The sequence below is a fragment of the Eschrichtius robustus genome, chromosome 3 (genome assembly GCF_028021215.1).
Source record: "Eschrichtius robustus isolate mEscRob2 chromosome 3, mEscRob2.pri, whole genome shotgun sequence".
NCBI lineage: Eukaryota > Metazoa > Chordata > Mammalia > Artiodactyla > Eschrichtiidae > Eschrichtius > Eschrichtius robustus.
Window position 1 is genome coordinate 118,487,982 of NC_090826.1, and position 23,549 is coordinate 118,511,530.

The window sequence follows — 23,549 nt, forward strand, 5'->3', positions numbered from 1 at the left end:
AAAATTAGTTGAGAACTGAAAATTGTAAGTTGAATAATCTCTTTTTTATTAATAAAACTTTTTATTATGAAGATTTTCAAACAGAGAAATTAGAGAAAAATAGTATAATGAACCCCCTTTTTCATATGTTTGATGGCCAAACTAGGTCACTCCCATTTTATTCCTACATAGTTGGTTTCTAAAAAATAAAATATAGATCTCGTATTGGACTTTTGTTATTGTTTGGTGTTAGCACAATTCCCCAGAGCATTTGATATCTCATCATGGAGCCCCAGAGACCTATCTACTTTTTAATTAGTTCACTAAGGCAACTCAGTGAAAAGAAGTCATAATTCTGAGTTGGCTTATTTTTGAAAGTTCACACTACATTAGACAAGTTACATAGAATATGCTGAAGAGATACCTGGAGTAAGCATTTGAATTATTAAAAAATTATTTTACTACTTTATTCATTATTTACTCTTGACATTTTACCCATATTTTTCATATTAAAATTATTTTGTCATTTTAATTTTTGTATTTGAGGACTGGGACTTCTTTATTCATGAAGATCTATCTCTTGATTAATAAAGGAGAAAAGAGACATGCTAATCAAAACTTTGTCATCCTGACTTAGGAACTTGACTATAATTAAATTCCTTGAATAAAGTGAATCAGATTACTGTGGAGTGAATATAGAGTCACCAACAGCTCTCAAAATGAAGCGTTTTATACTGGGATCCTCAGTACCAGAGGGGGCTTCATGGGTGTAGGCCATTTGTTAGAACTTCTCCAGCTACACTCATTTCTTCCTTTCAAAGTCTCTTTTATATAATGACTTTTTCCACTGACTTTCCTCTGTGACTTTTGCCACAGCCATTGAGGATAACAGAGCCGTAGGTTTCAATTATTATCTTATATTTAAATACCAGTTTTTAAAGGTGACCATTAGTAGTTATACCCTGAAGATTCTTCTATTCTAGTATACTATATAATTTATTTATTTATTTTCTTTATTTCGTTGCAGAGATTTTCATCTCTTTTTTGTTTTACAGTGCTTAGAACAGTGCCTGGCACATAGTGGTCTCTCAATAAATATTTGTGGTATGAATGAATATGTTCCCCCCTACCCCCACCACCCATTAGTAGTAAGTTATTTTTTGATAAGTCTTTAGCTAGTTGTATTTCTCTTTTAAAAGGATTACTTGTAGTCTTGACCAAAAAATCTTTTCTTTTGGTGTGAGTTGCTATAAACCTACTTGCATGTATTAAACATGTATCTAGTGTTTATTGACAAGTAACCTGCTTGCCATACTCTGCGTATATTTACTAATTCCTATTTTTGTATGTTTATGTACACCATTCCTAAACTGAAAGAACTTCCTTCTGTCTTTCAACTTATGTGTTTTAGTCTGTCCCCACTGACATTCTTGATATTGCTTTATTCAACTGTTTCCCACCAGTTATCAATTTGTTACATTTTCTTCCACTTGTTGAAGTTGTGCTTTGTGCTGTTATTGTTTCTTATGCATATTTTGCCACAGGTATAAGGTCTTAGATCATGTTGTCTAGTTCTTTAATTTTGTCCTGTAGAGACAAGACAGTGTTCATCCCGGAGGAGATACACAGTTATGTGTGTTCATTTGCTATTTCTCAAAAGCTGTGTGCTTTTAGTTCCTCATTTCTTATCTAGGCTATATGAGGTACTCATTATTTATTCAGTCAGACATACAGCAGATATTTTTAGAGTACTATTGTTTGCCAGGTACTGAGCAAGGAGCCAGGAATGCAAACGTGAATAAAAGTCTAGTAAGAGAAGCACATATGTAAACAACTGTAGTATGAAAAAGAATTATGTAGATGCTGTATAAAGGTAGGGGCATATTCTTTTTTTTTTATAATATATATATATATTTAAAAGTATTTATTTATTTATTTGGTTGCACCGGGTCTTAGTTGCAGCAGGCGGGCTCCTTAGTTGCGGCAGGCGGGCTCCATAGTTGCGGCTCGTGGGCTCCTTAGTTGTGGCACGTGGGCTCCTTCGTTGTGGCATGCGAACTCTTAGTTGCGGTATGCATGTGGGATCTAGTTCCCTGGCCAGGGATCGAACCCAGACCCACTGCATTGGGAATGCAGAGTCTTATCCACTGCACCACCAGGGAATTCCCAACAGGGGCATATTGTTGAAGGAACATCAGTGACTCTGATGATGGTAGTCACAGAGGCTTTATGGAGTAGCATTTGATGAACGAATAAAGAGAATGGAATTATGCTGCAGGAAGTGAGGATGCTATTGGGGACGTCTTGCTGTGAAAGCCCTCATAAGTCAACAGAGATTTGAAAAATAAGACAGGAACAAAAATTTTTAATGAATTAATGATCTTCACTGGTGCTGAAGTGATGGGTGTATCACGGGTTGGGTCTTATTTCCCTGAGCAAGTAGATTGATCCATTATGGATGGAGGAGATAGTGGTCTCAATTTATTAATAAAGGTTTGTGTTTAAAAAAATTAGATGGACAGTACAAAAAGGAGAATTAAGAATGGGAGAAAGTTTAAATACTTGAAAATACTGAGCAACAACCTAAGGACATCTGTGTCTGTCTCTGTGTGAAGGCTTTAGGAACAGAAAGCCAAGAAGTAGTGGGAATATTAGGAACTGTTCAGATTTTAAAAACATGTTAAAAGGCTTAGATTGAAGAAAAACAACAACGAGAAGAGCTAGAAGGAATGAAGAAATATCAAAATGTCTTAACAAGTTGGAATATCTCCAGATACCAAGAAGGAAATAGGAAAGAAACTGGCTATGAAACTCATAAAAAGCAGGAACTATTTCTTCTGGAGAAAATTTGGCACAGTGAAATATCAAAGCTCAGAGAGCAGCAATGTCTGAAAGACTGAAATCTACTCCTGAACCAAATGTTGGGAATGGAGATGTTGCATCATGTATATTATTCAGAAGCATCTCTTAATTGACCTCATTGTTTGCAGTCTTTTCACTGCAAAACCAATGATCTTCTCAGACCTGGGAATCTGCCAGAGGAGCGGGAAATCCCCAGTTGAACCTTATTAGTACCACCTGGAAGATATTTATTGAACAACTTTCACATCCGTGGCCTTGAATATCTATAAAGCAAGCATTATTATGTTTTAATTGGTGCAGAAACTGCATAGGCTTTTAAATAATAGATTGTGAGTTCTAACTCAGCTTTTCTCAGGTACTACAAAACTAAGTCTGGCCAGACAAATAGACATTTTAATCAGAGATTTCGAAAGCATTTTAAATTTAGGAAGCTAAACTCTTTCAGAAGAGATCACATTACCATAGTAGTGTTGTTAATGTTGTTTCAGATGTTCAATGTAGAATTGAACTTTGTGCCTTACTGGTATGGGTCCAAGTGAGAAAATACATAACACACATTTGCCAAATATAGGTATGCCTTAAGAAACTTTTCCTGAAGGCACTTGGTGATGAAATGTAAATACATCTTACATCTAAAGTAAGAGTTTTGTCAAAGTAATGTGTAGCAAAACTGACTAGTTGGGAGAGTTTGGGGTTACTGAATAGTCATCACACAGAAAAAGAAAATAGACTAAGTAGACTTAAAAGGGTTAATTTTTCTGACCTTATTGATATTGTGTGGATGGTAAAGAAGGCATCTAGCTATTTTTGGCACAGGATTCAAAGAACTGGCCTACTCTGGGTGGTCTATAAAAATAGTAACTCTAGGCAGCATGGAATGGCTTAACAGGACAAATGTGAATTGGTAGGAAACCCTCTTCTTACTTACTACTCATTGGGGTTGATTCTATGATCATTAGTCGTATTTTATAGTTGTAGAACCTGAAATTTAACCCAGATCTCTTTTTAAGAAATGATCATTGAAAACTCTGCCTTTTCTACTAAACCATAAAGCATTTTTTTTTCCTACCATTCTTCAAGAAACCTTAAGGACTTCTGTCTTTGGCAGTGTGGTGGGCTAGAGGTACAGAGAAACTTTGCATTTTAGTACACCGGAAAATCCTGGATTAAAAAACAAATCAAAACTCTTTTATTTCATGGCTGAACTGAGGAAAAGGAAGCACTTCTCAGAGGCCAGAATATTAAGGTAACATAAATCCATAATGGTAAGCTAACATTGGAAGTGGTGTTTGTCCTAGAGTTATTTCCTCATCCTTTTGTCCTAGCATCTGGGAAGAGGAAAGAAAGCTCTGGATCCAAACAAGGTGAGGAGTCACAACTGAAGCCCTCCTACCCCCACCCAAATAAAGCTGGAACTTCCAAAGAATGACATTCTTGGTTGCTAAAAGAGAAAAAAGTAGATTGCCATACCACATAGGGAGAGTGTTGGTAAGTAAGTACCTATCTTGGTATTATTGGCTTTGAGTAGAGTAGAAATAAAGAAAGAATTTTCTCTTTACCACAAGCCCTAACTCATGCAGTTTGAGCCTGAATTTACACTACTTGTGTGGCCCCCAAAAAAATCAAGACAAAAATTTAGTTTAAGCGGTCCTGTGTTGGTGGTACTGCTAGTCTCCTGGCAGGATCAAATGTAAATCCTTCTCAGAGAAAGGCACTTTAAACAGACATCCAAAAAATTGCCAAAGGTAGGGTTCCAACTGAACATGAATCCACATCCTCTCACCTCCCCCAAATTATTAAACACACCAGGAAACAGGCCACCATGAATAAGAGTTAGAGGAAATAAACTGCAGAATAAAACTCTGAAAGACTACAGATATTTGAATTAACAGATACTAGAGGTAAAATAAATATGTTAAATAAAAGAGGGAATTGAAGTATGACGAAAGAACAAAAGACTGTAAGAATTATTCAGGACATTTTGAAAAAAAATCTGGAAATGTAATAATTAAAAAGTTGACATGCACAGGTTAAAACAAAAAATTAGGCACATTTGAAGAAAGAAATAGTAAATGGGAAGATGGATCTGAAGAAATTATACAGAATGTAACACAGAGAGACATAGAGATGGAAAACTTGAGAGATATTAAGAGACACTACCATAACTATGGGGTTACACTACAATAACTTAGTAATCAAAGTAACATCACCAGTCATGAGACATACTGACATCTTGTACCTCCTGATGTGATGCACTGAAAAGGGCACAACATCACTTCTGTGACATTCTTGCCAAAATGGCATAACCTGGGTTTTACCATGAAGAAATATCAGATAAAGCCAGATTGAGGGGGACATTAAAATATTTTTGTAATCTTCAAAAGTGTCAAGGTATTAAGGAAGAAGGAAAATAACCTCAAAGAAGATTTTGAGATATAGAAATGAAGAGCCAACAACAACAAAAATAATAAATGTGAATGAAACTTTTAAAAAAGTTGATGGTATAAAACATTAACAATGTCTAGTTTGTAAGGTTAAAACAAATAAAGATGGAAGTATAGTATTCCCCCCTTACCCTTGGGGGATATATTCCAAGACCGCATGGATGCCTTGGAATCATGGATGGTATCAAACCCTATATATACTATGTTTTTTCTATACGTACATACCCATGATAAAGTTTAATTTATAGATTAGTCACAGTAAGAGGTTAACAGCAGTAACTAGTAATAAAATAGAACAATTATAACAATATACTGTAATAAAAGTTATGTGAATGTGACCTCTTTCTCTCTCAAAATAGCTTATGGTACAAATTTAATGTCTTCTCCATCTTAACTAAGCACTTACACACTGTGGCCATAACTTCTGCAGCTTGAGATGTGATGACAAAACTAGTACGAATTTCTTTTTCCTTCTTCACAATTTCATGGATAGAAGATTTGTTCTTACCGTAGATCTTAGCAACCTCAGCATATGATTTTTTTCCTTTCCATATTAAGTAGAGAACTTTACCTTTTCACTTAAAGGAAGCACTTTACGGCTTTGGCATATACAGATTGCCAGCATCACTACTCTTGCACTTTGGGGCCATTATTAAGTAAAATAAGGGTTACTTGAACACAAACACTGCAATACTGATACTGCGACAGTCGACCTGGTAACTGAGATGGCTGCTAAGTGACTAAACCAGTGGGATACACTAAACAAAGGGATGATTGACGTCTTGAAAGGGCGGGACTGAGCAGGACAGTGCGAGACTTCATCATGCTACTCAGAATAGTGCACAATTTAAAATTTATGAATTGTTTACTTCCGGAATTTTTCATTTAATATTTTTAGTATGTGGTTGATCGCAGGTAAATGAAACCGCGGAAAGTGATACCACAGGTAAAGGGGGACTACTATAATTTCTGGACAATAACATCTGATACATTGTGAGGGGTGTGACTGAACTTAAAGCACTCAAAGTTTCTATTGTTTGGGAAGTAGGTAAAGATAATGACTGTGTTTAGACTTGTTAAATTAATTGGCATTTTAAAGTTTTGAGAGGTAACATCTAACAAAATATAATTAGAATATATCATTTCAAAATCTATTAGAAGTAGTATTGTGGAATGAGGTGTTCAGATTCAGTCAAAAAGATGGCATGAATAGAGAAATAAAGAAACAGCTAGATTATGAAAGCACAAAATATTGTAGTAGAAATGAATCTAGAATATTATCTGTAATCACAATAAATGGAAATGTACTGAACTGTGCATTTAGAAGGCAAAGATTGTCAGACTGGATGCGGGAGAAAAGCAAAATTCAACTTCATGCTGTTTATAAGAGAAACACCTAAAAGCATAAAGCTACAGAAAAGTAGAAGATCAAAGGATGGAAAAGCAAACAGTAGCTAAAAGAAAGCTGGAGTTACTCTATTAATATCAGATACATATACTTTAAGGAGAAAAGTATTACTAGACCTAGTCACTACATGCTGATTTAAAAGTATAGTTTATCAGGAAGATATAATAATTTTAAATTAGTATGTTCCTAATAATATAGCTTGGAAACAATAACTGATGGACCTACAGGAGAAAATTGACATTCTGCTGCCATAGTGGGAAATTTTAGCATACCTCTCTCAGTGATTGATAGACCACATAGACAAGAAAATCTGCAAGGATACAGAAGATTTGATTATTGTCGTTATTAAATTTGATCTAGTGGCTGTATGTATATATATGGCATCTATCAACACATAGTTTTCCAACCATATATGAAAGTGTTAAAAATTAATCTGTACTAGGTCATAAAGGAAATATCAGCAAGTTTCAAAAACTAACGTGGACTACATTCACTGTCAGTGCAATTAAGCTAGAAATCAATAGCAAAAAGATGAAACTAAGAACTCCAATACTACTAAAAATTAAAAGGCACAGTTCTAAATAACCCATAGATCAAAGAAATCATAATGAAATTTGGTTTTAAATTATGGTATTAAAATGCTATTTATCAGACCTTGTAGAAAGTACCATACTGTGTGGGAAAAGCAAATTGCAGAAAAATATGTACAATATGATTACATTTATAGAAAGTTCAAATCAGAAAAACTGTACATTATGAATGCATGTGCATAAATGGTATAGCTATAAAGAAAAGCAAGGGAATTGTTATTACAGATTTCAAAAGTGGCATTGAGCAAGTTCAGCTCACCCCTAGGCTGGGCTAAGTATTTCTTGGTGTTCCCAAATTATCCTGTATACATATAATAGAATGTATCATATTTTACTAATTATTTGTTGGCGTATCTGTCTTCATCACTATAGACTCCTTTTTCCTTTTTTTTTTTTTTTTTAATTCTTAGTGGTGCTTACTTTATTGAGATTCCACAGTTTCCCATGGACCATTCTTTTTTTTTTTTGGCCTCACTGAGCAGCTTGTGGGATCTTAGTTCCCCAACGAGGGATCGAACCTGGGCCCTGGCAGTGAAAGTGCTGAGTCCTAACCACTGGACTGCCATGGAATTCCCTCCTTTTTTTTTTTTTGAGACTAGAAGTTCTGCCTTATTCCTTTTTTTATATATTCTCAGCATCTAGCATAGTGTATGCAGTACATGGTAGACACATGTTGCACTGAATTGCAAAGAAGGTTTTTGTCATGGTGACAGAGAGGGAAGGGCATTCCAGGCGGAGGCAATATTCTGAACAAATGCTTAGAGAGGTGAAAGAAGATGGCTTTTACCCACAGTAAGAAGCAGTCACGGATGGCTAGAGCTTACCTTGCTTTTAGATTGAGCTTGACGTGTTGTAGCTACTTGATAAATATTTGTTGGATGATCGTTGAGTGACTGAATGAATGATTGAATGTTAATGAGCGTAGAATGTATGGTGGGGAATGGTAAACAATTGGGCTGAAAGGGTAGGCTGTGTTCAGGTCACATAGGCCATCATGTTCACTGTAAAGGAGAACAGCATGAAACAGTGACTAGTGCAAGGAAATGTCATAGTGAGCACCAAGTAATGTGGTGTATGTTGTGAGTGTCGTACTGAGAAGAGGGAGATAAATGGAGAGAGTTATTATAAGGAAAGACTTCACAGAGGAAAGTAGAATTAAAGATTTAGAAGGAGAGAAGGAGAGAAGGACATTCCAAGGGAAGTGTATGACACATGACAGTAACCAAGGTATAATACAGAAATGGAAGAGAAGCTGTCCCCCCTCTTAAAAGAATAAAAATGGTAAAAAAAATTTTTTTTCGAGTCCTGGGCCTCTTATGACTGGTTCCATTTTCTTTTTTTTTTTTTTAATTTAATTTAATTTAATTTAATTTTTTATACAGCAGGTTCTTATTCGTTATCTATTTTATACATATTAGTGTGTATATGTCAATCCCAATCTACCAATTCATCACACCTCCCCCACCCCACCCCCACCCCCCACCGCTTTCCCCCCTTGGTGTCCATACGTTTGTGCTCTACATCTGTGTCTCTATTTCTGCCTTGCAAACTGGTTCATCTGTACCATTTTTCTAGGTTCCACATATATGCGTTAATATACGATATTTGTTTTTCTCTTTCTGACTTACTTCACTCTGTATGACTGGTTCCATTTTCTTTATGTTTTTCTGATTGTACATTTTCTAAGATAACCTTAATTTTCATAGCTGTTCTCTTTATCTCATTACTACTACTTTCTGCACTATAAATGTAGTTTCTTCTAGTCATTTTTCAGACACTAAACCTTCTAACAGACGTTGAAATTGGATAGGGTACAGTATAAATCGTTATTACATTTAAATTTTATGAGGTTGAGAAAGATATTTTCTTTGTTAGGGAGAGGACTTAATCTTTAGAATTTCCTCCTCTTGGGTTCGTACTTCCTTAACGCAGTGGTCAAAGTTCATACCTGATGTTGTTCATACCACAGGCATGGTTTTTCATTACTTCTCTATGCTGTGTTTCTGTTTGATTTATAAGTTTTGTTGTTGTTTTAAGTTTGCACTTCATCACTATTTCGACATTAGGTAAGCTTAACTTGCTCCCAGACCCCAAGGATTGATGTAAATCTCAGACTTGTACAGATACCAAGGAAATACAGTGAGGTAGGGGAAATGAGCAGTGTTCATTTTAGACACTGGTAAAAATATTTCTTCGCAGAGGGAAGCTGAATTTATTTAAGAAATGAGGGGGAAATAAGGGAAGAAAAAGGGAAAATAGATTAATTTTGATAGAAAGAAAAGAATTTCTGAAAGATTCTGTTATCAACATAAAGTTTAACCAGCAACAAACTGTGTTAAAAATAATTCCTTCTTTATAAAACAGGGTGATTAAGAGCTAGTTGGAAAAACATCAGTCTAAATGCTACTTGCGATCTGTTGTTTATTATCAGCTTTGTTATGTTCTGAGTTTTGTTGACTGTTGAGTAATGGTAGGGCTACAGTTTTTATCATAGAAATTTGTCTGATGTTTTGCTAATTTTCTTTTTCTCCTTAACAGTTTGGATGACTTTTTGGTAAATTCTCTCATAGTGGTTTTCAACCTTTCCTGTACATAATCACTACAAAATCTTAAAAAGAGAGCTAACTCAGCCCTACCCCAAACCTATGGAATCTAGTGAGATGGGTCTAAATCATTTATTTTTATTTAAAAAATTTATTTATTCATTTATTTTATTTTTGGCTGCACTAGGTCTTTGTTGCCGTGCGCGGGCTTTCTCTAGTTGCGGCGAGTGGGGGCTACTCTTCATTGTGGTGCACGGGCTTCTCATGGCGGTGGCTTCTCTTGTTGTGGAGCATGGGCTCTAGGTGCACGGGCTTCAGTAGTTGTGGCACGTGGGCCCAGTAGTTGCGGCGCACGGGCTCAGTAGTTGCGGCACACGGGCTTAGTAGTTGCAGCACATGGGCTTAGTTGCTCCGTGGCATGTGGGATCTTCCCGGACCAGGGATCGAACCCATGTCCCCTGCATTGGCAGGTGGATTCTTAACCACTGTGCCACCAGATAAGTCCTTAAATCACTTATTTTTAAACAAAGTATTTTTCTTTAGGTGATCTTGAGGTATGTCCAGGGTTGAAAACTACTGTGTATAGTTTTATATTTCTTTCTATATATTGACCCCTATGGTAATTGTAAGAGCACTTATCCATTAAATTAGAAGATGATATATATATAAGAGAAATTTTATTAAATCTCTAGACAGACGCTTGTATAGTCATAGGTTTGTATTATATAATTGAGGAAATTTATGGACCTGTGTTTTGGACAGAACAGGAATCATTACAGAACCCTGTGAGAGGAACTTCTTCCTGGCACATAAGACTTCAGTATATAGATTCCTTTGTTACATTTTTCCCTTTCTACTATTTAAAAAGTCACTATAACCATTCTCCTTTTCTGCAAATAATAAGGCAACATCCCGAGGCGGTTTTAAATATATTAGGTGTTAAAAAAAATTAACAAGTGTTTGAAATTGATAATACTTTTCCCTTGTTTGTTCTGGTTGGGTGCTGTCCCCTCACAAGAACCAGAATCTTTACAGTTTGAGACATCAGACTTGGATGAGGAAGGGCAAATTGTACTACTTAAGGACCAGCTACTCTGTGGTTTTCTTATGAGACTATGTTATAGGGGAAAGGTAACCACAGCGAATATGGTATTGAATTTGAGTGGCCTGAAACTGGTTAGAAATAAAATGTCTCTAATTCCAATATTCTCCAAGTTTGTCAGCTTTTCATTATTTTTATAGGAAGAATTCTAGCTTTTTATCCTGAGATGAGCCTGTCCCCAAATCTGGCTTCAGTTTTTTTTCCTTATTCAATTGCTGAGCACACTTTGCTGCATGATATCACTATTGGCTGTAAGTTAAGAGTTACTGTATAATTTAAATGTCAGACTTCAAACCACCAAGTGTACATGGTTTTGTTCAGCCAGGTTTTTAAATGAAATCTAGTTCAAGTTTTTGGCTAAAAGTACTTTCCACATTTATCAAAGTGACACATAAACTGAAGAAATACATCTAAATACCAGGTGTTATTGAATCTGGGATTGCAGAGAGGTAGCAGAGCTAAGGGCAGTTCTTTTCCCAAATAGTCTAATTTACTCATGTTCTTCAAAAAAGTATCTGCACAAAGTAATTGGTTCTCTTTTCTTCTAGCCCCTGTGGATTCCGTCCTTTAAAAAAATGGCTTAGAATCTATCAGTAGTGAAGAGCTGAGTTTTGAGGGCGTGGAAAATTCTGTTGCTGATTTTCTTTAGTTTTGGCTTTTGTGTGAGTTATATATAGGGAGGCTTATGAGGAGATATCACAGTGGCTTTATCATATATCACTTGGCTACCTTCCCCCTCAGACTTGATTTGTTACAGTGAAGGGAAAGGCAGTTGAAATCAGAAACGTACATCCTTTGCAAACTTCCTTCTTTACCTTGAATAAGTCACTATGTCACTTTCAAAGATAAAAGGAGATAATGTGGCAACTTCTGCTGCTTCTGTCTTGTGAGAGGGCATCAGTGAGAGACTAGGGCAGATGAGAAAACTGTCAGAGTTTAAGTTGGTTACTTTGATATTTTCTTTAGACTACAAATCTTAGTTTAACATAAAACAAGGACCAGTGGATGGTTTGTCTGAAATAGCTTTCTCAAGCACCATTTTCAGTACAGCAGCTGTGCAAAACATAAATAATAGAGGAATACACAGCTTTACTTTGTAATAAGTGAAGGTCTAGCCTAATATTAAGGTAGTATAAGATAACTTTGAAACTTTTGATTTTTCAAAATATATATGTAATTATTTATCGCTTCTAGGCAGTTTGCCTTTAATGTCTTATTTTCTCCAGATTTGACCTGTTCCGTCATTTCAGTAAGCATTTGAAACGTATTTTAAGGGTTATTCTACAGATTGTTTTTAACAGAGTTATGGCTAGTGTAGCATGAACTGTGTGTGCTGTGCATCTAGACTTCATGGTGTCTGTGTGTTGTGAACATAAGCTGGCATTGATGTCTTATGTTCCCAGGCAGTTTGTCACAATCCATGAGCTCTGAGGAGCTAATATTGGGGAATCACAGATACTCTGTATGCCTTATATGGCTTTCTATCTCAACTCTTTTACTGGAATTCTCAATAAAACAGCATTACTTGCTTTCATTTTTCCTTCTCCCCCCTTTTTTTTTGTGTGATGTGAATTTGAAAATGAGAGATAAATGGAAATAAGACCGTTGGAAAAAAGAAGATGAATAAAAAAGTGAAGGCAGTTTCAAAATAATCTGGGTTTGGCTGTATGTTGATACCACCTGTGCTTGGTTGGTAAAGGTAGCAGTTTTTGTGTGTTTTGTTGTGTTAAGCTTTTACTTATCAAACATTTGCTCTGCACCAAGTACTAGTCTAAGCACTTTATATAAAATCAATTCCTCCTTGAACTCTAAGGTAAGTGTTATTATCTCCATTTTACAGATGAGGAAACTGAAGTCACAGCTAACATTTGGCAGAGCTAGGATTCACAGTCTGCCTTTGGAGCCCTTGTGTTAATCATTAATAGAACAACAGCAATCCATGCAGAGAAAAAGTCGGTATTTACAGATAGAGGAGTTAGGACTCCATCCAATAACTTTACCCGTTTTCCTAAAGCTTAAGATTGGATGTGAAAGGAGAAAATATATATTTTATGGGTTGATGGGATTGGTGGGAATATAATAGAAGAGATTGCACTCAAATTTACAGGCATCTTTTTGACATTGAGAATGAGCAGAGTGTGCCTTTCTCAAGTGAGAGGATACCAAAGAGTTGTTTGCACACAGACTTTTTGTATTAAACATTGACTCATTGACTTCAGCAATTTAATAACTATAGTGTATTAGTTATTTATTGCTGTGTAGCAAACCACCCCAAAACTTAAAGGCTTAAAACAATAGCAGTCAGTTACTTTGCTGAAACATCTGCAGTTTGGGAAGTTCAACATCTCAGTAGAAACAGTGCTTCTTTGCTCCATGGAGTATCAACGGGGTTGGCTCAGGGTGGAGGACCTTACTTTCGAGCTGGCTCACTCATCAGGCCAGCAGGTTGGTGCTGGCCTGAGCTGAGACCTGAGCCAGGGCTATTGGCTAGAGGGTCTCGGCTTTTCTTCATTTGGGCCTCTCCACAAGCTGCTTGGCCTTCCTCGGAGTATAGTGGCTGGGTTCCAAGACTGATCATCGCCTGTTAGAAGAGTGCTTGCTTTATAATTGTTCACTGAATGGATGAAAGAATCTCAGGTTTTTTTCTTGCTCTTGTTGGCTCACTTGGCAAACTGCCACTGTAAAGTACGTGTTTCTTCTCAGGGTCTGGTAATCCCTGGTTCTGAGAACTGCTATTTAGAGGATTTTTAAAAAAAAAATCTCAACTATTGATCTATTTCTTCCTTCAGTCAAATTTCTGTTTCTAGTAAATTACCCCCATTTACTACAAGTCTGCAAAAATCATCTGTGAACCATTCAATAAACAGAGAAAAATAGCTTTTCTAAGATTTGGAGAGCTCCCTTGGGAACTCCCTGTCTTTAGCCTCAGTTGCAATGAAAATTAACATAATTTCCTGTTCCTGGATCTGGAGATGGTATAATAATGAGTTTACCACCTGCTGTTCTTGAGTTGTGGGTTAGTTTCCCTAAAATAAAGATCTGGATTTTTTCTCCTGGCATGAGGCAGAATGTTACATAAAATTCATTTATCTGTTATTTAAAAAAAAAAAAAGAATGCCTTCTATGGGTTAAGCATTGTCCTCGAACAAAACAGGTCTCTGTACCTACAGGGACATACAGACAGTAAACATAATAAGTGAAATAATAGAACAAAGAGATAAAATATAGTAGGGTAAATGGTTTTACAAGTGTGAGAGTGGTTGTTGGAATTGTAGTTTTAAATAGTGATCACTGTAAAGTAGACATTTGAACCAAGGCTTAAAGGTGATAAATAGCCATATGGATATATGGAGGAAGAGCATTCCAGGCAGAGGGAACAACCAGTACAAAAGTGCTAGGGTGGAAGTGTGCCTTGCATGTTCAAGGAAAAGCAAGGGGGTCAGTGTGGTTGGACTAAAGTGAGCAAGGGGGAGAGTAATAGGAGATGATGCCAGAGAGATACGGTGGAAGGAGGGGTTAAATTTAGTGAGGCCTTGGTCATTGTAAGGATTTGGGCTTTTACCGTGATAGAAATGAAGAGCCATCTGAAGATTTTGAGCAGAGGAGTGACATAGTAATCTGACCTAGATTTTAAAGCAATCATTCCAGTTGCTATGTTGAGAATAGCCTGAACCTGGCAGGCAGGAAGACAAGCTGTGCCACTAACTGCTGTGTCATCTGTGGGACACATAGCACTTTCCGATTTATAAAGCATGTTCGCATCCATCGTTTCATTTGAATCTTTGAAAAACCCTGTGAAATATTTATTTTTCCTATTTTACATGTGAGGAATTGGAGGTTCAGTGAAGTTAACCAGCTTTCCCAGAGCAACTCAACTGGGGAGTCTCATAGCCACACGTTGAATCCATATCTCTTGACTCCAAATTTTGTGTTCTTTCCTCTATTCCACATTAAAACCTGAGGATCTTCATGCTCTTTCCAGCTTAAAGTGATTTCACTTTTTCATGTGCAGTTCTCAGGGAGAGGAATAGCAGCATATGGATTTCTTTCGGGGATGGGAACCAGTAAGATTCCTACCTGCTGAGATGGCTTGAACTTAAAATTGACCAACTTGTACCATAAGGAAACAGGTTTGCAAAGGGAAGAATAGATTTGGAGGATTTGCCATTTTTTGTTCAGCTACTTGGTATGAACATTGGGTATCTGAAATCATATCTTAAGGATTAAGTTGGCTTCATAAATAATCTAAAACAGTTGTTGGCTTTTAGAATTTCATAAATGAAACAGTAAAGTAACAGTTCTTATAATACTTTTTCCAGACTTTTGGGGAAATTGAAATTACTTGTGTTTTATTAATCTGTGCTTTTCAGGCCCATTGACCCACAACATGAGCAAGGTTTATTGGTGTAATGATTATTCTAAGGCTTAAAACGGTTGTGATTCTTACAGGGTAGCATGTTTCTGGTCATAGAGACTTCTATTTTAAAAAATATTTATTAGTTTATTTAAAAATACTGAATAGAATCTGATTTAAGCTAATTATGAAAAGTGATTAGATTGCCATATTAATACATGATCTATAAACAGTTAATCATTATACTAATTCTTATTGTGACTCTGAGTCATCTCCTTGTGTTCTTGGAAATTTATTTTTCCCAAAATTAACAAAAAGGGACATTGAATGATGTAAAACACTCATGCCAAGAATCTAAAAGTTCATATCAACAGTAATTTTCTCATACTCTTTTGTGCATTTGGCCATTATAAGGACTGTCAAATTCCTTTCTTAATATTTGTGTTGTCCAAATTGTACTAAGACAGTCTTGAATTCTGGCAGTAAAATAAAGCTCCTTTATGTCTTTCAGATATTAATAAAAACAAGGGAAATGTAAATTTGCAGTTACTTAGATGGTTAAAATTAGTTTCTATAGGTCATTTCATAGGTTCAAGCACATATAGTTGTTTTGAGCTGAATTGGACAGTCAGCTTCTCTGTAGTTTAGCTTAAGAGAAATTTCATTTCACTTTATTTAATTAATTTATTTTTTTAGAAATTTCATTTTAAGACTTTAAAAAAAATTTACAAGGAATTGGGACCAAATGACAACAACAACCAAGAACAAAAAAGTGAAAAACTTTAAAAGATTCTTTCTAAAATTTCTTAATATATTGCCTTTTCAAAATACATTCTGGCCCAATGGGTAGATAATAAAATTGAGACTTATAGACTGTTTGGATCCTTATTTTTGCCTCTTCTCTGACCCACTTCCTTGTTTAAAATGCTTTGTTGACTCTGTATAATAAAAGTGTTGTGAGGATCCTTTTTGTGGAGTCCATTGAATGAGATCTGAGTGAGCCCTCAGGCTAAAAAAGGGTAAAAGTTACTAAAGTAGCTATGGTTAAACATATATTGTCGTTACACTGTGATAATCATTACTCATGTGGGCAGTGGGAAAAAACAGTGATCACTTATGAGCCAAACCAATCAACATTAAAACTGATTCCTAGGAAGTGTAGCTGCTAAGTGATTATAGCACAGTCCAATTACAGATGGAATAACCTAAACTGATAGTTAAACTCAAGGCATTTGCTTGTAACAGTCACAAATTGTGAATCGAAATGCCAGTTTTCACAGTGGTAATAAAATCATCAAAAGAACAATGATCAGTAGAAGAGCTCTTTAAAAACTTCCAAGTACTAATGATTGTGAACTCTTATAATTTACTCCATAAATCATCCAAAAACCACATAAATCGTTTTTTAAAAAAATAAATTTATTTATTTATTTATTTTTGACTGAGCTGGGTCTTCGTTGCTGCGTGTGGGCTTTCTCTAGTTGTGGTGAGCGGGGGCTGCTCTTCGTTGCGGTGCACGGGCTTCTCACTGCAGTGGCTTCTCTTGTTGTGGAGCACGGGCTCTAGGCGCGTGGGCTTCAGTAGTTGAGGCGCGTGGGCTTCAGTAGTTGTGGCTCGCGGGCTCTGGAGCACAGGCACAGTAGTTGTGGCGCACGGGCTTAGTTGCTCCGCGGCACGTGGGATCTTCTCAGACCCAGGGATCAAACCCGTGTCCTCTGCATTAACAGGCAGATTCTTAACCACTGTGCCACCAGGGAAGCCCACATAAATCATTTTTGATTGTGTCCTTCCATATCCCTCTCGTCTGACTTCCCCATCTTTTTCCCCAAACTGTCCACTTCTGTTGGATTTATTGTGGACAATGTGTAGTTTTTAGGGAATTGAGGTAGGAAAGATGTTATGAGAAACAAGATTAGTCTAAAACAGTGGCTCTCAAACATTGGCGTATATCACCTGGACAGCTAGTTAAAACAGATCGTTAGGCACCGCTCCCAGAGTTTTTGGGTGAGTAGGTCTGGAATGGGGCCTGAGAGTTTGCATTTCTAACCAGTTATCAGGTGATGCTAATGCTGCTGGTCCAGGTACCACACTTTGAGAATCACTGTGCTAGGGGAAGGTGCATTCTGATCCAGAGGAACTAACAAAGTGTGTTAACTGCTAGTTGACAGTAGGATTCAAGAAAGGAAAAGTGTAGAAGCTACTCCTAGCAGCCATAGCAGCCACTTTGACTTGGCAGTTAACTATGAGAGCCTTGCAAACAGCTTTAAGATCCCTAGCCAGGAAATAGGAAAGCAGAGGAACCGTTCTAGTAATCTGCTGTTTTTCTGGCAGTGGTAATCATCAAGTAGTCTAGATGAATAGGAGACAAATGTAATACCAGTTTTTAAAAGAAAGAAGGTAGATTTTCCCCATTAGACCAGGGAATTTAATATTATTCATAGGGAAGATTTTGATATAGAAAGGGATATGTTAACTGGGAGCCACAATTAAAACAAGAACAAAACATACCAGTTTTGTTTATTTTATTGAATAAATTGCTAGACTTAATGATAATGTGGCAGACAGGGCCATCCATAAATAATCTAGCCTTGCAATACGGTTAGTCTCCTTTCTTTTCCTTCTCTCTCTTGAGATGATCCCCTTCTCACTGTGCTTGCACATGCACATGTCCACTTACATACCCTCTCCTGCTTCACGTGCAATTCCCCGAGCAAAACATACTCTCTTATGACTGTGTCCTTTTTCATGTACTAGTCTATCTACATGAAATGCCTTCTCACTCACATCCTCCTTTCCACCTGTTTATTTACTGCTTGTAATTTAAGATAACTTCATGATCCTCTTGGTAAAGATCAAATGCCCTAGCTATATGCTTCCATAACATTCGGCATTAACCCCTATTATGCGGCTAATCCCTCTATTATCTTTTGTCTGTATCACTCTTCCCCCCCGCCATACACACACACACACGCACACACACACACACACTGTATTTGATTTTTATCTTTGAGTCTTTAGCATCAAATATGATTCCTGGAACATAATAGGTATCTAGTACATGTTGAATAAATGAGTGAATCAATCAGTCATTCTGGGAAATGTTGTCAACATAATGCAGTGATCATGTTCTAATCCTGGACCCAAATCCTGGCTTTGTTAATTACTCAGAGCACGTACATTTCTGACACCAATTCCAATGTATGTTTTTCCACACCACCAAACAGTTCTCCCTAAGGGTTCTGAGCACCCAGTTCCAATGTGTGGGGAGGTTTTTCCCATACCACCAAGCAATTCTCAGACACTAGCTGGGTGTCCTACAGTTAAACTTAATTCTGACACAGACAGTGTGGAGATAGTCTCAGATCCCACAGGTTAAGGGCTCAGTCCTACAAGAGTTACCCTACACCCCCTTCAGGCATCAATCGCTAATCCAAGTTGTCACCTGTGCTTCTGGCTAACGGGCTATAGATCAGAGGTTCCCATGACCTCAGGTTCAATTAATTTGCTATAGTGGCTCACAGAAGTCAGAGAAACATTTTGCTTACTAGAGTACCTGTTTATTATAAAGGGATATAACTCAGGAATGGCCAAATGGAAAAGCTGCAAAGGGCAGGGTATGGGGGAATGGACAGGGAACTTCCATGCCCTCTTCAAGCTCACCACTGTCCCTGAATCTTCACCAACCCAGATGCTCCCTGAATCCCTTCCCTTTGGGTTTTTATGGAGGCTTCTTGACAGCGACAGATTGATTAAGTCATTGGCCATTGGTGATTGAGCTCAATCTCTAGCTCCTTTCCCCTCCCTGGAGTTGGGGGGTGATGGGTGGGACTGAAAGTTCCAACTCTCTATTCTTATGGTTCTCTCTACTCTCTATCCTTAGGTAACCTAAGGGCCTTCCAGCAGTCACCTCATTGACATAGCAAAAGGCACCTTTATGGGTCTTATCACTTGGGAAATTCCAAGGGTTTTAGGAGCTCTGTGCCAGGAAAATGTTGTGACCAAATATATATTTCTTTTTATAAATTACCATATCACAGCATGACCTTGGGCAAACTGTTTAAACTCTTTGAGCCTCAACTTTCTTTGAGCTTTCATTCCTTAGTACATAGTAGGTGCTCAAAAAATGGTTGCTGCTGTTATACTGTATTTGCATCTTAGAAGAATGTTTAACAGTCTTGTAATATCTCTGTGGTCAAGACAGGGAATTTTGGTCTAGGATATATTACAATTAATTCATAAGTGGTTTAACTTATGTTTTTACAAACTTGGAAGGCGCTCCCTAGGAGCATGCTGCAGGGCTCAATTTCTTTGCTCTGTTCTTTTCGATATCTTAATAATAACTCAGTTGAGGATGTTGATGGTATGTTGTTCCTTGCTTCGAAGGAGAATTTCTTTTGCTAATTAGGATTCTAAAAGTTCTTGAATGATATTTTAAGAGGAATTTGATGTAAATTATTCAGCTGGATCAAAAAGCTCAATTATATAACTTCAGAATTGGAAGTGAGAGAGGAAAGGAAGGGGAGGTAATAGTCCAAAATCAGTTTGTGAGAACAGTTGGAGTTTTAATTAAACCAGCCTCTATATAGAGTATGATGTAACTGCCAAAAAAGCCTACCTGATATTAGGTATATTGGTGGAAGAATAATATTTAGAACATGGGAAGGAATTATACCCCGTTCCATCCTATAATGGTCATACTACCTCAGAAGTGTTGTGGCCATTTCTGGACCCATCTCTGAGAAACATATTGAGAGGGGAGTGACCAAATATGCTGAAGGGACCTAAGACTGTACTGTAAAGAGGAACATATGGAAGAAACTAAAGCCTTGAAAAAGAAAGCCTGGAGTGAGGGGCGGGGGATGTTAGGTGTCTTTGGACATTGGAAGAAGGCTTGCTTAGACTTGTTCTGAATAGCCACAGAGTCCAGAACTAGTACCAAGACTGGTGGTACTAGTTAAAGCATTTCTAGTTTAAAAAAAAAAAAAAAGAGGACCCTATTGAAGTGAATCCCAGGGAGGGACACCCACAATTTGCTCCCCTCCCAAACACCGTTCCTTCCCAGGAGCTTTAGCTCAACACTCTCCAATGGAAATAAAATGTGGGTGGGCCGCATACACAATTCTTAAATAGTTAGGGTGATAGAGCTTCTCCTAGGGATTGGCGGGGTTGAGGGAGGTACTTCCACCAAACAGGAATGTTACTATGTGGATATTTCACTAATGCAGTTGAGGGGTGGGCCAGTAGGGGGTGAATTAATTGAGATGCTGTAAACTGCCGGGAAAGTTCTTAACTTTGATTTTGTTTACTGCGTACTTTCCTAAGTAGAATTTTTAGCATTACACTTGAAAGGATTAAAAAGTAAACACTTTTCAAAAACATAAGTTTCGAAAAGAAAAAATATATTCTGCAGTTATCATCACATTCTTCATTTGGCTTCCCGACAAAATTGTTTTGTTTACTGCTTATCTCATGTTTTCTAAAATAATCACCAAACTAAGTTTTCCTGAGTTTAGTTGGACATTCCATTAGGCCTCTTACCTCGTTTGCAGAAGGGTTTATACTGTTTGTGACCACTCAGGTAAACATTCTGTCTGAAAAATACAATTGTAACAAAATGTAGCCTCAGTTGTAGCAAAATTAAATTTTACACAATGGTCATAATTTGTTGGTACACCTTTGAAGAGTTTGTAGTATGCCAAAGTGCCACAGCATGCCTGTGAGAACCACTGGAAGGCAGTGATTCTGGGGGTAAAGAATTGAGGAGAATAGGGAACATAATAAGATATCAGAAAAAGAGTCTAGAGAGGTATACCTGCTTTTTGCTTCCACCTGACATCCCTTTCCCCAAATTTGGAGGCAAATTACTAAACCCCAAAGAACTCCTTTTCTCTTAGAATCACAGGACCCTTAACTGTGATGCTCTCGTCAGCCTTATTTTCCTCCTCTACTTCATCCCTCTAAATAGAATCTGGTATCCCTTCTTTTGTGCTTCTCTAGGGAAATTCCCTTTGTGTTGAATTTCAAGAAGATTATGACTAGTGTAAGTTATATGTGTGGCATTGTAAAATTAAACACACACACAAGATATCTTATTGATGAGCCAAATTTCTAAGCCCTTAATTAATGAGCTAAAAGTGTTGGGACTTCCCTGGTGGCACAGTGGTTAGGAATCCACCTGCCAATGTAGGGGACTCAGGTTCGAGACCTGGTCCAGAAAGATTCCCACATGCCGTGGAGCAACTAAGCCCCTGTGCCACAACTACTGAGCCTGTGCTCTAGAGCCCGCAAGCTGCAACTAGTGAGCCCACGTGCCATAACTACTGAAGCCTGCGCGCCTAGAGTCCGTGTTCCGCAACAAGAGAAGCCATGACAATGAGAAGCCCGCACACCTTAACGAAGAGTAGCCCCCGCTCACCGCAACTAGAGAAAGCCCATGCACAGCAACGAAGACCCAACACAGCCATAAATAAATGAATGAATGAATGAATAAAAGTGTTAAATAACTATTGCATTATTTGATTGATATTGATATACATATGTTTGCCCCAAATACATGAAGAAGGAATTAGGGAGAGTGGGGAGAAAGAAGTAAATAGGAAACTTTCATAGGCTTTTAAAAAAATTTCTGTTAGCTTTATTTGATAGCCTGCCTTCTGGGATTGTGAAAATCTAAAGAATTTGGCTGTTGATAAAGAGAAAAATTCCCATTTCATTCGAAGTATTTCCTCATTGAAAATAATCAGTTTGCAGCATCTAGCAAGACTTCTTATTCCAGTTGTTATCTGAGTTTAGAATTTGTTTATATGTACCTATTTCTTTTTATGTACCTGTTTCTACTTTATATATATATATATATACACATAACATAATTATAGTTTTTAAAGCATATAGAATACTGACTTTGTCTAAACAGGTTATAAATAAGGTACTTCTATACTTATAAAAATTATTTTCAAAATTATTTTTCATATATGTACAGGATGCCAAGCTAGGGATTTGACCATATCAGTAAGCTGTTTTGACTTGCTTCTATGCCTAGTATTCTTGCTGTGTGTATAGAGCTACAAAAGGAATTTTGATTTGCTTCAGAGCTACATGTCGTATGCATATGTATGACAGATTTTTATTTCAATTATTTCTTAACATTTTAAACTTTTCAGTATGTTGGAACGAGATTCCAGGAGAATGAATCCTGGTGTGAACCCTACAAATCAAAGGAGGCATCTTCTAGAATTTTCTGCTAAAGAGGAGCAAGACACATCAGATGGTATCATCCAGAAAAACAGCTACAGGTTAGATTTACATCTAAATTGTTTATACACAGTTTTAACTAGTAGAGCAAACAAGTTACAAGGACATTCATTAATTTTACTCTTAAGATCAGTTCTAAGAATAAATATACTTTTTAAAAGCTGTCCCAGTTTCAGAATTCTTATAGAGATGTGACCTTAAAAATCTCAGTTTGTGTGCACTAATATACAGATTGAAACGCATACAATATTACATATTATATTGTCTATAATGTCTTTAATATAGTTATTTTATCTGTCTATCATATGTTTATACATATAATGTATTTAATATTTGTTACTATATCATCTGTGATAGATACGATTTGGTGGAATGATATGGTTGAACCTATTTGTAGTCATTAGATAAAATCATTTATACTTGTTTATTGTGATTTTTGTTGAATCTCCTTCCCTTGTTATAATTTAATTCTGTCTTGGTAAATTTCCATATAGCTTGTCAATAGTAAAAGACTTAACTCTATGAAAATACAATTTCTATGTTATGTCAACTAGAAGAAGGTTATAGTGGACCTTTTCAGACCTGTATACTATTTGATAAACATTTCCCTGTGTTATTTGTAATTGTTATTAGAGCCAAATGGAACTAGGTCCTTGACTAACAAGGCAAAGGGAGGTCATAGTGTGGCAACTGTGGCACAGAATAATGCTTGAAAATCATTAAAGATTTGTTTACTCTTAACTAAGGTTTTACAGGCCAAAGGCATAGGGGAATCATTCTCCTGATTTTTACTTTGTTACACCCATACCATTTAATGAGATTATTACCATAGTCCTTCAGGCTTGTCTTCATTTAGTCTTCCTGGAAAAAATGCTAGTATTCATTTTTTGTTTTTTAGGAAGCTGCAGTGTGCAAAGTACTATGCTAAATGTGGCAGAGGATCCAAAGAATTATATGGTAGTGACTGTAATGCAACATAGAATGTGATAGATGCCATGATGTTGGAAAACCTAACA

General features: G+C 36.8%; 1 protein-coding gene across 1 annotated transcript in view; it reads left to right on the forward strand.

The window, feature by feature from the left end:
- ATF6 (activating transcription factor 6) overlaps nt 1-23,549 on the forward strand; it is a 225,750-nt gene that overhangs the window by 47,530 nt on the left and 154,671 nt on the right. Inside the window, exon 10 of the mRNA XM_068541157.1 lies at nt 22,443-22,574. Within this exon, the coding sequence (XP_068397258.1) occupies nt 22,443-22,574 (132 nt within the window). The remainder of the gene's footprint in view (nt 1-22,442; nt 22,575-23,549) is intronic.